Genomic DNA, 16,379 nt, shown 5'->3' with positions numbered 1-16,379 from the left:
GGAACACTAATGAGGTTATAGTTTTCTTCCTAAAATGATAAGAGACTGCAGGATCACTCACTTCCTAAAATGATGAGAGACATATCTTAAGGCATGCAGGCTCAGCTCCTCATTTTGGTAGCTTAGCAGAACTGTTAGCTCAACCTAAGAATGGTCTGCCACTAGTCAGGGGGTTTCTAAAGGCTATGCTACCAATCAGGAAACTTTCCCATGTACAGACTGAGTCACATAGATATATACTGTAGCTCATTCCATATATAAGTAGACCATTCTGTATGTGGGAACTTTTTCTGCTAGGATTACCAGATTGAGCACATAAAACCACAGGACATCCAGTTAAATGTGAATTTCAGATGAACAAATAATTTGTATTATAAATATGTTCCATGCAATACTTGGGATATACATATATTTTTTAAATTGTTCATATTTAACTCAAATTCTAAAGTTACCTGGACATCCTGTATTTTATCTAACACCTTAATAGAATGTTTATTGGACTGTTAGGTACAATACATGCAAACTATCTTTGCTTAACCCAAGTCACAGGACAATGAACATTCCAGTAATTGTGTATGCTTGTAACATTTCTATGTTAGAGAGATTTCCCTCAATAAAATCACTTTTATATCTGCATAATGTGGTGCCAGGTATAGCCCCTGACTCCTTTGCATGGCACAAGAACTGAGGTTTTTTCCCTACCATAATAGTCTGGAGTACAACCACACACAAAAAAGACATTCTACTGAAGAGGAAAGATTCCTGACCTAAGGATACAGACCTGAATTCTTGCTTTTACTTGGACTGTTATCTGTCCTAGGGCAGGTATACATACCTCTTTGGGTCTTGAAAGTACTGACTTTTATACTAACATTTTACAATTCCATGATGTAAAGAAACTAAAAGCTGCCTTGTTTAAATGACTAATCCAAGATCATGCTTGCACATTAAACATTTCATAAACAATAGCTTTGATTCATAACTCATATATAACTTTTATTACCTGCCATGCCCTAGACAGTCAGTACCAAATTACTTTATTCCTGACCATTAGAAAAGCAGGTGACTGCATAACTTGCTTGGCTCCTCGTGGTACCTCTGCAAGCCTGATAAAAGCTATCTGTGCATAAAGGGCAAACCTGTCTTCTCTGGCAGTTTTCTCCAAATGGTTAATTTTCAATAGCATTTCTCTTGACGAAGAATTTATAATGCTAACTCATTTTGTCACCAGCCTAACTAACTGGCTTCTATTGAAGAAAATATCAATAACTGTTTTCTCGAGTTATATACCATGCCGTTTTCTTATCTGAATGGCAGGCACTACTTTCAAATGATTAAATAACATATTAGGAAAAAAAGATATTTGACTACCAACATCTTTAACCTAACAACTGAAGCAAGCAATTTCAAATTTCACAAGTGATCAAGAGAACTATAGGCTTAGGGTTGCCAGTTAAAAGTACAGGACACCTAGTTATATTTCAATTTCAAATTTAAATATGAAATTTGAGATATATTCTTGTTAAAAAAAAAACCTGTTGTTTATCCCAAATTCAAATTTAACTGAATCCTGGCCTTTATTTGCTAATGTGACAACCTTACATGGGCTTACAAAATGTATCTAGTATGTAGATTTACCAATTTCATCTTTTTTTCCCTAACCAAAACACTTGTTTCCCCAGTCCAAGTCAAGAAGTTCTATCTTCTACAGCCCATGAACAGGTAAGTAATTTTCTAGCCAAAATTTTCCTTAACATTAATATACATTGCTTTCAACAAAATCAGTTTCCTACCACTAATATTGTAATCCATAAAACATACTACTGAAGAGACCAACATATTACATACCTGTGGAAAATATACGAGAAGGCCATATAATAAAATATTTCTTTTTTTTACTTCCATTGCAAATTCCCTAATCCGCATTTGGTTTTCCATTTTCTGACCAAATGACACTGATTTATAATCAAGAAAATGCACCTGTAAAATAATATAAAGAAGACAATTAAAATACCATTACCTTTAACTTTCATTTTAAAAAATAGTATTAAAGAAGCTCAAAACACATATATTTACAATATTGCAATTTTTACAAACTTGTACAGATTTTTAGTTATGCTCTTCAGATGATAAATATTTAGTAAGATCAGTGAATCTTCTTTTATAAACATAGATGTAGTAAAAACTCAGCACACAATGCTGAAAAATATAAAGTGCTGATATTCTGCATAAAGAATAAATAATTTTACCAATTTATTAAACTTAATTCATAGCTTGCAAAATACAATGAGGATTCACAGAAATATATAAATATATTTAAAAGTTAAGAATTTAATAACATATACAAAATACAAGGGAAATAATTACCTAAATAAGTAAAACATTTTTAGAAGAATCTTTGCCAAAATAAGTAATAATTGGCACTATAACAAAATAACCCAGAAGCCATTTATATAGAATGATTTAAAAATGTTAGTGTTTTTCCTCAAAAATAATGAAATGACTAATTTTTAAACATTATTTTTTACTTTAATTTAAATAGCTGAAGGTTTTCTTTCCTCATTTCTCCAAATTACTGAGGTTTTAGCACACTGGTTTTTTTTTCTTTGATGGGATATTTAAGACTTAAATCACAAACATAGTCTCAAAAGAAACCACTTAAAATATAAATGCACTCAGAAAGTTAAACCCAGAATTATCACATGATCCAGCAATTCCACTTCTAGGTATTAATAAATACCCAAAAGAATTGAAAACAGGGACTCAAACACATAGTTGTACACCAATGTTCATAGCAGCATCACTCACAATAGCTAAAAGGTATAAGCAACTCAAGAGTCCATCAACAGACATTAGATGAACAAAATGGAGTATATAAACACAATGGAATATTATTCAGACATAAAAAGAACGAAATTGTGAGACATGCTGCAATGTGGAATAACTTTCAAAAAGTTATGTTCAGGGTACAGATGTAGCTCAAGTGGTTGGGCACCTGCTTCCCATATATGAGGTACCAGGTTCGTTTCCTAACACCTTCTAAAAACAAAGGAAAAAACCAACTCTCATTAGCTCAGTGGGTGAGTGCCTGCTTCCCATGTATGAGGACCTGGGTTCAATCCCTGGCACCTCCCAAGGGAAAAAAAAAAAAACATAATATGCTCGTGAAATAAAGAAGGCATGTAAGAACAAATATGATTTCATTCATATGGAATACCTAGAATAATCAAATTCATTGAGACAGAAAGTAGGTTACACGTCACCAGGGACTGAGTCAGCTGAGAGTGAGAGAGAAGGTAGGTAGGAAAGAGGAGATATTGCTTAATAGGTATAGAGTTTTTCATTTTGGAGTTATAAAACGTTTTAGTAATGGATGGTGGTGATAGTAACATAATATTGTGAATGTAATTAATAACACATGTATCACATATTTCATGTACACATGTAAGTGGTTAAAATAGGAAATTCCATGTTGAATATGTTATAATAAAACTAGATACATTTTTAATAAAATTGATTATAAAATTTATGAAATCTAAATGCATAGTATATGAATACTCAGAAATGTGGATTCTTCAACAATACCAAATATAAAAACAAATCCCAAAGAATTATAAATTGCCAAATTATATGTACTTATTAACTAGAAACATTAAAAAATACATCCCATCCTCATATTCTGACACCAATCTCTGTCCTTCACCGATCATCAGTATAGATATTCTCTCCAAATAAAACACAAATTTAAAAAAAAACATTATGTTCTTTTTGTTATATATAGAAATGAGGTGGTATTTTTTACTCATCACCCTGAAATTTTTTTTTCCTGCGAAAAATACATAACATTCATTTTAAGGCGGACTATATGATGATTTGCAGTGCATATTAATTTATTAAATAGACAACTATTTCTTGAAATTTTCCATTAAATAAGGTTGACTGAAGATACACATATAGCTGTTTCTTATCGAAATCGAAGATGACAGTAAGTTTTTTTCTTTAAAAATGCTAAATCCATAAAGAAAGTGGAAGAAAAGCCAAAAACGTTCTGAAGCTGAAAAGCAGATTTTTTAAAAAGTTTCATGTTTTTCCATCTGATAAAGACCTAAAGAATAGATGCTATTACTTTGTGTTCACCATCTCCTAGCTCTGTGTCCCTGAAAACCTGATAGGGGTAAAATTTCAAGTGTTTTACCAGACAACATCGCTTATGGGAAAAATAACTTCTGATTGATGACTACAGCAAGACTGGAAGATCTGTAAATGAACTATAAATACTGGGCCTTCCTTCAGTATATTTGTAACCAGGTGTTTTCACGGCTGGGACCTGGAAGGTAAGTGACCATGAGCTGTCGCAAGAGATAATGTTTATTTGGAGCTTTAGCTTTCTATTAAAGAATTGGTCATTCCTCACTGGATATGGCCTTCTTCCCTTAACCCTGAGCTGTCATGGGGCTGGAGGGTGTCCAAAAAATGCCCTGTACCTAGCTCAATGAAAAACTGCCGGTGTTCTATCAAACACAGTGGGCTTGCAGATGGCAACAAGAAAAAGACTAATTCTCTCAACTCCAGAAAATTTCAAATTTGGATTCATGATGTGGGGATGAAGCCAGGTGACTGGTTGAGGGTCTAAGGAACATTGCACCACAGATCTTTACCTGAGCTCATGCTGCCTGATGATTGCATACCTCCGCACCTGCTGGACTGGGCAACAACGCTGCTGTTGGGAGCTGAAAGTGTCATGTACTACTTAATTTTTTAAACTATGTAATTAACTAAGTTACCTAGAGATCCTGAACACCAGGGACCACTATTCCTATCACAGTTTATGTGACTGGAAGGTCCTGGAGTTTTACAATGTACAGCCTGTGAAGTCTTACTGCAGACCCTAATTAAGTACATACATAGACAGACATTTTTTTTTGTTTAATATAATATAAGCTTTCCTGACAAATTTTAAGTGCTGCAAAATCTCCCATTAACAATAAAGGGAGAGGGGAGCAGATGTAGCTTAGTGGTTGAGGGCCTGCCTTCCACATACAAGGTCCAGGTTAAATCCCTAGTACCTCCTTAAAAAAAAAAGGAGAGATGGAAACAACCCGTGTCTATCAACCAAAGAATGGATAAACAAAATGTGATATATATACATGATGGAATTTTATGGTGCTGTAAGAAGAAATAAAATTGGGACACATAGGACAACATGGATGAACCTTGAAGACATTATGCTAAGTGAAATAAGCCAGACACAAAAGGACAAATATTATATGGTCTCACTAATATGAACCAAATATGAAGAATAAACACCTGGAGTTAAAATATAGACTACAGGTTACTATGAGATAGGATGAGAACTGAGAAGGGGTACTGATCCTTAATGTATGTACAATTTTTAATTAGCTTGACTATAAAAGTGTGGAAATGGATACAGTTGATGGTAACACATTATAATTACTATAACAAAAGAGAGACAGAGAGAGAGAGAAGACAGGATTTATAGAAAAAATAACACAAAGAGCAGATCATACAAGTCCTCTTTAATTTGTAATTAGAACCTTCAGAGATAATGTAAAACAAAACAGCAGACTGGAAATGCCAGTAACCCTCTAACTGGAAAAGGAATGATGGATACTGAGACAACTGGAAATGGAGTCCTGCACTGTGAAGCTGCCATTAAGGCTTACACAGGAGGAAGCACAACCTTCCAAAAGCTGGGCAGGGAGGTCGGCATTGGGTGCAGGTGCTCTTTTATAGTTTTCCTAAAACAATGCCATAAGCCTCCTCCTTCCAGCGTAGCAGCCCAGTTGAAGTCTTTTACCTTTCCTTCTTAAGCTTCTAAGTCTATTCCTGTTTTTCTAACTATTATTATCTAGGAAAGGTTGTATATGACCTCATGCCACTTCCATATTATATGGACTTTCAATATTTTATTGACCAATAATGTAGGAACTAATTTTTCTTACAGAAACGTGTGTTGTAGCAAAATTCTAGGTTGAACTGAAGGACAAGGCACATAATTTTCTAGAGGTTTCACAAAGTCATGAGATTTCACAAAGTCATGAAAAATTTTTCACTCCAGTCATAAGTCTAGAAGATATAATGCATCACACTTCCCTGGAAAAAAAATACTAGCACCAAAAACATTCAGTATGCAAATGCTGTTCACTACCGACTCCATGAAATAAGGACATGTGTAAAAGTGAGTTCTAGGCAACCTGTTTACATATCTACAAACTGCCTTGTTTCTCCAAAATATGCTATCTCCCAAACCAATAAATACTTTAATTAAAGGGAGATTTTAAGAAATGAAGTAGCAGGAGATAGGAGAAATATTACAGGTCTTTTTCCTGAATACGTACTATGTGCTAAGCATTGTCCGTTGATAAATTAATCCTTAAAATACAGATATGTATCTTGACCTTATTTAACATATAATGTGACAGAAAAAAAATTAAGCCTGAAAAAGTAGGATTTTTCTCAAAATTCTCTTTTACCAGTTGTGAAGGGCTGATGACATGGAAAATGAAGACCATCTCCAGCAGATGTTCTTTCTAATACCAGGAAACTTAAGCATATACTTTACATAGCACTACTAATTTTAAACTTCTAAAACGCAAATACTTACAAATTCCAGGAAAAAGGGAAGTCGGTACAAAAACACAATCAATTACTTTTTGCAAAACAGGACAGGATTATACAACCATAGCAGAGGGTTGCAAAATGGTCATGATAACTCGGGAGAAATGTATATGCTTTTGCCTCAATAAAACAAACACAGCCTAGCCAGCCTGGCATACATTGAAATGCAGCAAAAGATTTCATCTAGCTTGAGTTCTGCAGATTTGTTTATATCTATATGAAACAGATATTCTTTGATAGTGTTCACAAATTTGCTACATAGAAATTGCAGTAAAAATAGTATTTCCCATTTAGCATGCCACTTGTAATAGTTTCCCTCATGGATAAATATAAAAAGATGACATTCTCCTACTCACCCATTCTTAAATGCCTGACTTCATTTTAATAAAAGGTAGCATATTTACTCTGATAAAATGGTAAATTGCTTAAACATTTAACATGTAGTTAGTTAGCTTCATTGCTTTGTGAGTGGGCAAGGGTCCTGAACCCTGAGGTTGGAAAAGTCTCCTCTGTGCCTCCAGGGTCTCTACATTCAGTTCCACACATGCTTTACATTTGACTAGAGACCATACATTATGCATATTAGTCCCAGCTGAATTCTAATTAACTGTTTTATATTTTACAGCGTGATTTACACTTGTCTCTGAGGACAGGTACTTTAACTAAAGGACAATAATTAAATACAGGGCAAAAAATTCTTTAGAACAAAAGGAACATTCCCTAACCACACAATTAACACTTCCATCCTATTCCAGAGTTCATGTTCACAGGAAGGCTTGAGAAAGGAGGCACAATTTATGGCAAGAGGAGAAATAGACTCTCTGCTTATTTGAATAAGAAGAAAGCCCATTTAGGAAGCTTAAGCAATTACCCAAAAAATGAAATGCTTAATGCCCACCAAAGTGGAAGAAATGATGGTCAAAATAAAAGTTCTGATAATGGTCAAATAACTGAGTTAAAAAATAATCTGTAGACAAACTAGAAGTTCTCGGAAGCCAACACAATAGTTACTGCAAAATCATTCACATAGGTAATTAGAAAAGCAAACTGTCAGTTCAGGGCCACCATCTTCAAAATGCCACTTTTCACAAAAATGAGGGAAATTTATTAACTGGTGAAACTGGCCAGTACTAAGCTAATCAAAATAATTATCATATTAAGGACAAAAAAAAAGAATAAAAACTTTCATCTCACTTCAATTATGTATGAATTATACTGATTACATTAATAAAAGTTGCTTTAAATTAGTGAATTGTATTTTTCAAAAGAAAGAAACTTCAAATATTGAACTAATTTATTGTAGAACAAATTTAAATCAATGGCATCATGAACATCAACTCATAATTCTGATTAATAGAAGCTAATTAAAAGTTATAAGCTATCATGGAAATTCAGAGCAAATGCTAATGACTCATTTATAAAGCTTCACAAAATAAAATACCAGCCAAAAAAGTAGGTTGAAAATAATATCTTGAAAACAGCATTTAACAAAACAAAAGGTATTAAATAAAATAAATGGTATTTATCCTTAAAACATTAACTACATAAAACATTTAAATGTTTCTAATGATTCAAATAATTAAAAAGAAAAAGTATATCATAATACCAGTACAATTGCTAATTTTGCATATTTTGTTTCAACTCCTTATTTAAAAGATCAAAGCAGTAATGAAACCAGAACTTTCAATTTTAAATAATCAATCAAAAATTCTAACATTCTAAAAGAATATTAAAAAATCATAAAGTGAGCATTTTTTCAGATTATTTCACAAGGTGGTCTTTCCTAGAAGAACATTACTTTGTCACAGTAGTATTAAGACACAATTATCTTGAAGATTACATATATCTGCAATTAACATCTGTACCATCTGTAACAAATTTTAGAATCAAAAGTTGAAAGCAATCCCAATGATTAATATGATGTACTGATTTGTTTACCTAACAATATTAAAACAAATAACTCTACCTTAATTTATTTATTTATTTCTCTTTTAGAAACACTGTCAGAAAATATAAATCACCAAAGTAAGAAGTTACACAAAAGTAGGTATGTGATTCGTCAAAGCTTCATGGGGTTTATATCATCTTTTATATATTTCAGTGATAGATCAAATTTCATTTTACATGACAACATTTATCACCGATTAAGGAACTATTATAATTACTATTAAGGTTATCCCCAGGCAGTTACGTAGGTCAGCATTACATGATATTTTAAAGTACAAATAAATAGTGAATAATTTTGGAATTCACATCATAAAGAGGTTTATGCATTTAGGTCAATCATCACAATGTTTATTATACTACTTTGAATTCAAAGCAATTAATTCTGTTTTTATGTTACATTTGTACATGAAGTTTTAAAAAAACAATATGTTTTAATATGTTTCAAAAGCCAAGACAAGTAAAGAAAAGGTATTTCGAATTTAGAGAGAAAACAAAAAGTATTCAAAGACATGACCAAGATGACTGACCTGCTAATATACACTGTATATAAGTCATATTAGAATAGCTTCTCACAGATGAATTCTGTGTCTTCACTTACGTATGGCAAAAATAATTGAATAATCAGTTGATTAATAATTTCAGAAGTTAATAATTTCATAATATTTAATAATATAAGGTTCCTTTGACCACAGGAAATTAATAAACTAATAAACAAAAGTAATATGTACATAAAATTAATCTTATGCACATACCTTCTGAATTATTTAATAATACTAAACATATAATTATACAATATATGAAAAACTGTGCTAGCTTAAGGGAATGTTGAAACAATTATCTTAGAGAAAAATACAGTATCAAATATTCCAATGAGATTGCTTCCAATAAACTGGAGGATCAACTTTTATTTTTTGATTAAAATAAAATGCTAACTTAACACTTTATTACTAAGAGAAAAAACATGTTTTCCTTTTCTTTTCATGAACTTGCATCATGAAATAGAACTGACCCATATAATGGATAGCACATAAAAATACAATCTACAACCACACTGTTCACCAGAGTAGGTATTTAAATTTAACCACCAGCCACATGTAACTATTTAAATGTAAATTCAAATTTATTAAAAGTAAAGATAAGCAAAATTCAGTTTCTCTATTAGAGCAGCTATACTTCAAGTGCTCAAAACCACAGGTAGCTAGTAGCTACTACATTTGAGAGCACAGAAATATAACATTTCATCATTGTAGAAAGTTCTAACGTACAGTGCTAATCTAGAAGAAAGTTTACATAATATAATTGCTGCTCAGACAGCACACCGGTTTTTACTGGTCATTAACTTGTGTTTCTAGATTACAAATAATTTTCTTTCCTGATAAAAGTTACCACTTAAAATCCAGCTGCAATAGGCTAAATTACATTGGGTCTGAGCTAAAATGGTTTTCCAGACTATAGACTTTCCTTACTTACTTATAAAATATATTCCTGAAAAAGTAGATACATATTGAATATGTGAAAACAAAACACATTTAAAATTGAGAGGGGTTCAGCTTCTGTTTCTGCCCAAGAGAGAGTAACGAGCAGTTACCCTTACACCTGGAACAACTACATTCCTACAAGTAACCTGCTTTCAATATAAAGATACAAATAACTTAAAAGAACAAACACTGTGCTAAGATTCATCAAATTTAACAGAGCATTCCTTCTCAAAAAGCTAAATCATGTAAAATACTTATCCTTCATCATTGTGTTTATGGCATTTCATACAAAGTCTAGGCTTTGTTCTCTTCCTTCACAAGCATACAATTGAAAATACAGATTTATAATGTACTCGAATTTGCTCAACTCTACTCAATTTTTACAACTTATATCATCAGTAATCTGCACCCTGTTTTTTCTCTTTTCCTTCTGTTTATAAAATAAGAGCAAACATAATAAAATTATTTTTTAACTGTGTCATGATGACAAAGATGGCAAAGCAAAGGACACTAAATGGTTGGCTGGTATGCCACTTATATTCTATTGGACAATTCTTAGCCTGTCAGCTGAATCCAAGTCTGAATTCAACATAATAAACGTCACTGAGAGTATGCCAGTGTATAGCATATAAAAATATAGTTAGTTTCAAAAATGAACAAGTAAATATCTGTAATTCTAACAAGTGGAACCCCCACAGCCTATATTAGAAGTTCCCAGTGGCAGGCCACTGGCAAAATGTCAAAGGAAGCAAAGTACATGTCCAACTTTACTTTCTCATTCTCTATCCCACCCTTCTCTCCGGAGCCTCCTAAATCTGAGTACTTTCTACCTGCTTTCTAATCAAAGTTTCCATATCAGAGGCAAATTCTTCCACTCTAAAATTTCCTGCACCGCAATTCAAACTCCCATATCTTGAGTTTTGCTAACTACTAAAATATTGACGATTATGCCATTTTCATGGCCACAATTTAGAGTTTTAACAATAGAAATACTCCTAAGAATCTCCAAAATATGTGACTGCCATTTTATTCTTAATATATTTTTATTATGAGAGTGACAAAAAGTACTTTATTATTAATTCCAAGGTATTAGAGCTAATCAGTGCATTAACATTAATGTGGCATTGTGAACATAAAGTTTAACTGTAAATATTTCATTGATTAGATTGTACTTCTGCACTGACTTTTTTTTTTTTTTTTAATTCAGGCCTGTATATGTTAGCACAAATAAAATGGTATAATGGAGTACACGATCATGGCACATGTGAGCTGACCTCAAATTAAATGGCCAGGCAAATCTAAGGAACATCTGTTTGGCATGTGTTTTCGTTATATTGTAACAAAGTAAGTTAAGCAACAGCAAATGAATGAGTAAAATGCATTCTGTTGATATACCAAAATTTTGGCATATTGGGAGTTTAAAGGTAACTTCTTGTTTTATATTTATCACAAGGGTATCATTCAGTTACTATTACTAGGATTATTAATAATTATATTTTGGAAGGAAATAACTACTCATTTTTCAGGCTTCTGGACCATTTAATTGATGATGATAGAGTGCAAAAAATACTATTTTATAACTTAATATTAAAAGTATTTAATATTAATAGGTCAATCAGTTTACTGCATAATCCAAAAAAATGCAAAAATTAACTGGGAAACACTCCAACTATCACCATATACTTTGATTTCAAATGTCTGTCTTCATCACAATAACCAAATATATTTTACAATTGAACATATAAGGAAGTACAATAATATAAACAGAAAAATTAAATTAATGCTCATAAATACAATTTTTATTTGCTTAACAAAGCAGTAGTGTTCCATTTAGAATTTATTTTGGGGACAAAAAAAGGACTCCTTCTCCAAAAAAATGTTGAATATCACCCTCTAAATTCAATTTATAAGAGAAAATACAGTCACTTTTAGGATTGAGGATTGTTTCTCAATCCTAAAGTTTGAAAAGTGATGCTTTTGGGCATAAGTACAGAAATAATTTAAAATAAGATATAAGCAGTCATTTATTGACATAATAAGATATGCTTCCTATTAAGTACAAAAATTTTTTCTTTATGCTTAATTTATATAATAATTTATATAATAAGTTTAAAATAGACTTCTATAAATTAGTTATGTTTATAAAATAAATATAAAATTTATTTTACTAAAAATAAAATGGAAAATTAAAATTTAGCTACACTAAAAAGGAGAATCACATAAAATCAAGATAATTTAAAGTTTATATTTATATACAATAAATAATTGCCTAAAAATTCAGGTAGAACGGTATAGTCTCCTTAAAGAACATAGCTGTTACTTAAGATGCAATTTCTATTTATGTCCTCATCTCCAATCATCTTTATTTCTATAAGTTATCACATAATATCTAGTTGCAGTGGGGGGCACTGGAACAAGATAGGATAGGAGACAACATGACCAGGAGTGTCAGGGGAAGCTCTAGTCAATAAAATTTCTGAATGGCTCTACATGCTGAAATGAGATAGGACTAGGAGCACAAGGATAAAAGGGGAGGATATCAGGAGGAAACATTGGGGAAGATAAAGGATTAGAGACACAGAACTCACTTCTCTCCCAGAAAAAAATAGCCAGAAGCCATGCAGAAACAGCCTTGAAAAAAAAAATTGTTTTAAGACTTAGAACACCAGGGGAAAGACAAGACACAGCCCAGAAGAGAAATGGGCAAAGAAAAAGAAAAAGAATCTTGGTGGGAAAACTGCGAGTAAAAAGTACAGCTGCAGCTGCCAGAACACATTGGGCATTCAGGATGTCTTTACATGGAAATTATACCTTATATTTTGGTGTTTATTTTTTAATGTACATGATAGGTTAATAAGTAAAATTATTTTTTCAGAGATATAGATAGTAGGATATTTGAAAGTATTAATTCTCGACAGTTGCCTAGAATTATTATGCATAATCTTTGATTTAATTTAATGATCTGTTTTCTCTTACTACTACCACCTCTTAAAATGGCTTCATGTTATCTGAATGTCTGTATATGTGTTACCAGAGTAAGCATTTTTAAAAACCATAAAACTTTTCTATTTAAGTTTTCTTAATTTCAGGTTTTTATGCATTTATTTCTTTTAATTACTTAAGTTGTAGTTTTACAGAAAAATCATGCACAGAATAGAGTTCCCAGATAACCTCTCTCACACATGCAGTTTTCCCCATTAGTAACACTTTGCACTAGTGTGGTACTTTTGATGAAACAAGATTATTATAATTATACTATTAACTATAATCTGTAGTTTATATTATGGTTAAATGTTTGTAAAATGAGAGCATTCTATTAAATTATTTCTAAGATCCTTTTCTCCTCTAATAATCTAGGTTTCTATTACTCAAAAAGGTCTAGTATTAAATTAGTCATTAATGAGTAACTTTTTATGGTAAAGTCACATGAAAACTAGGTTTACCCTTGAACTGGGGATAATAGCATCCATATTAACTCTCAGGATAGTTCTGAAGATTAAATGGAATCATTTATGTAGAGGAAAACAATGGTGACTCTATTTCAAGCATCTAATAAGTGCCTATTATTAACATTAACATAATTATACTAGTAATATGATTAGCAGGTCACATTTGTTTTGAAGAGGGAATGGTAAGTTCTGAAAATTATAAAGGTAGTAGGAGTTCCATCTCTAATAAATGGGAAGAATAAGAAACGGGTCCAAGCTAACAGAGGCACAGATGGATTCTCATTGGTTAAACAGAAAACTCAGAACCTAGTCATTACCCAAAACATATTAAACAAATTATAAAGTTAGAAATTTGCTTCTCAATAGATTCTAGAACTGGAAATAATACTCAAAGTAAACACAGGCAACTTCAACCATTTCCAAATAAGAGTTCTCCAAGCTAATAACACTGAGACTATCTTGGCAACACTTGCTGCATTCCACCTCATCAGTAATCAGGAAATCAAGCATCCTAGAATTCAAGTAGAATGCACATAAGCTTCAGAGTTCCATAAAATAAAACCTGCTGCCTTGAAAAATCATCTTATACCTTTCAAAAGCATCACATATAAACTTGTTGCAAACCTGGTGCAAGCCAAAGCATTTTTGGATCAAGAAGTTTTTTTGCACTGATTCCATCATCTTTCTATACTTTCAATAAAAGAGCAATTCATACTTCCCAGAGAACTGCAAAAGTAATCTATATTAGATAGCTATAGACCTGGTGATATTTTTACCATCTTGTTCTCTGCTAATGATTCAACCAATGAACAAGTTGCTTCCCCCACCCACCCCCAGAATATGAAGTGTAACTACAGAAGAGATCGCATAAGAAACATGATCCCCCCGAAAGAAAGAAAGAAAAGAAAGAAAGAAAGTAAGTACGAAAGAAAGAAAGATGATCTATTTTACAGTGAAAGTCACAATATGACTTGGCAAAGACACAATATTATGGAAGATTCCTTTCTCATGTTTCCTATATCTGGAATTCTATTAAAATTAAAATATTAAGGAAGTCTCGGAGGAGTAAACTTGCCTTTCCAAGTGTGCTTTAGGATAAAAGTTTCTCTGTACATACACACAAAATACATCCAAAACACACAGAGAAATGAAGGGAAAGTTTTTGATTACGAATGAAATCCTTCTAATCATAATCTGCCAAAAAATGTAGACCTGCCCAGTCTACCTTCAAAAACAAACAAACCAAAAAGATTCTCCCCGCCATGTTCCTTATCACTATCATTTACCCAGTTTCATAAGATATAAAAGTAGTTGTATTTCCTTCCTTTCATTTAATCAAGTACCAATATTTAGTGCTTCATTCTCAAATATGTCTTGATTTCAGACATTTAATTCCATTCCCACTAAAACTACCACCATTATTCCTTGGATTACTTTAATGGTCTGATTAAACCAAACGCATAAAGGAATCTCCCTGATCACTTTAATGTGTTCTCTATGTCTAATCGGGAAGGATGTGTAAAATGTAAATCTGATCACATTAATTTCAAACTAAGAGTTCAAACTTAGAAGATTTGCCTTGACCTCAGACTGGACTGGCCCTCAGCCTCAATCCACCCAATATGTAGTTCACTCTCGATACACACTGAGACACACTGGCTCTACTAGTCTATCACTCCCTGTATTACTCTATCCATGCAGAAATGCTCTTCTGTCTATTCCCTCATGGTCCTCATTAGACTCTGCTCAGTCTTCCAAACCTCATCTTCCTCTCACTTTGTTAAGTTGATCCCTTTTAATCTTCCAGTCAAAGCTAAATTGCCCCTTTTACAAAAAGACCAGGCTAAACTTGTTACCTTGGGGTGCAGGGTAGTGGATAAGGAAAGAAGCAGTAGAGAAAATGACCAGGGATCCCAGAAACTCCCAGCCATTGGATCACTCCCCAGGCGAACTCTGGTTATTTAATTAAGCTTATTTTAATGGGAATCCTCATTTTAGAAGCCCAAAATAGACAAAACAATCATTTTCTTGTTAAGTAGTTAAGCTAAAATAATCTGTAAAATTAGCTTATTGATAAAACTCCCCACTCTTTGAAGGTAAGATATAGCTACAAAGATACTACATTCTTAAATAAGCTACATGTTTGTCACAGTACTTGTCACACAGATGTTCAATATATGTTATATAAATCTATATTAAGCAACCAAGTAGCTAATACAAATAATAGGATAGGACAATGTATAGTGCTAACTAGAAGTACCTAAAGTAGGCTTAAAACAAGTTGGAAGAAGAAACATTGGTGTTATCTTTAATTATTAAGGAGAGATTCCTACAAGGTAAGGCCTTGGCTAGACATGGATAAAGAGATTCTTTGGGGATTAAAAAAAGAAAGAAAAACATTAATCTTGTAATGTTGCAAATGTCATTAAAAGCAGAGATGGATAAAAGAAGAATGAAATGCAAAAAGTAAAGATCTAGACTTAATTTAATAAAAACTGGATTACATAAAAAAAGACTAATGTAAACAAGAAGGGGACAAATATAAGAGAAAACATTTTTAAGACATGAATCTTGGGATAAAGATGAAAGTATAGAAAGGTCTCAAAATAAGAATACCACTTAATCCCTATTTAACATGACTGCATCTGAACCACAATATATTATTACTCTATGATATCCATATACAAATACATGCAGAATAGATCATACAAAAGCAAAATGACTTCACAATATGTTCTAATGTAGAAAATATTTTTATAAACTGAAGCCAGATAGATGTTATCAAAGGCAACCCACTCTTTTACAGATAAAGAACTTAAAATTCAGAAATATCATGTAGCTTGACAAGGTTAACAGACACTTACCT

At 32.2% G+C, this 16,379-nt stretch overlaps 1 protein-coding gene and 1 long non-coding RNA gene across 11 annotated transcripts in view; one reads left to right on the top strand and one right to left on the bottom strand.

Moving 5' to 3' along the window:
- The window catches only part of CRPPA (CDP-L-ribitol pyrophosphorylase A), a 393,039-nt gene that overhangs the window by 173,562 nt on the left and 203,098 nt on the right, over positions 1 to 16,379 (bottom strand). For 9 of the 10 annotated variants that reach the window (XR_011648802.1, XR_009185802.2, XR_011648804.1 and 6 more), the window contains one exon: positions 1,849 to 1,980. The exons of the other annotated variant lie outside the window; for it this stretch is intronic. Coding sequence is in view for 5 of the 9 variants with exons in the window: in XM_004467938.5 (XP_004467995.2) it covers positions 1,849 to 1,980 (132 nt within the window). In the remaining 4 variants the exon portion in view is untranslated. The remainder of the gene's footprint in view (positions 1 to 1,848; positions 1,981 to 16,379) is intronic. 10 annotated transcript variants of the gene reach the window in all.
- LOC131278490 (uncharacterized) lies at positions 1,679 to 11,361 on the top strand. Its single transcript, XR_009185805.1, has 3 exons — positions 1,679 to 1,722; positions 8,635 to 8,686; positions 11,272 to 11,361. It is a non-coding gene; the product is annotated as an uncharacterized lncRNA (long non-coding RNA).

Source organism: Dasypus novemcinctus, chromosome 5, assembly GCF_030445035.2.
Source record: "Dasypus novemcinctus isolate mDasNov1 chromosome 5, mDasNov1.1.hap2, whole genome shotgun sequence".
Lineage (NCBI taxonomy): Eukaryota > Metazoa > Chordata > Mammalia > Cingulata > Dasypodidae > Dasypus > Dasypus novemcinctus.
This window is presented reverse-complemented; position numbering and strand designations above follow the sequence as displayed.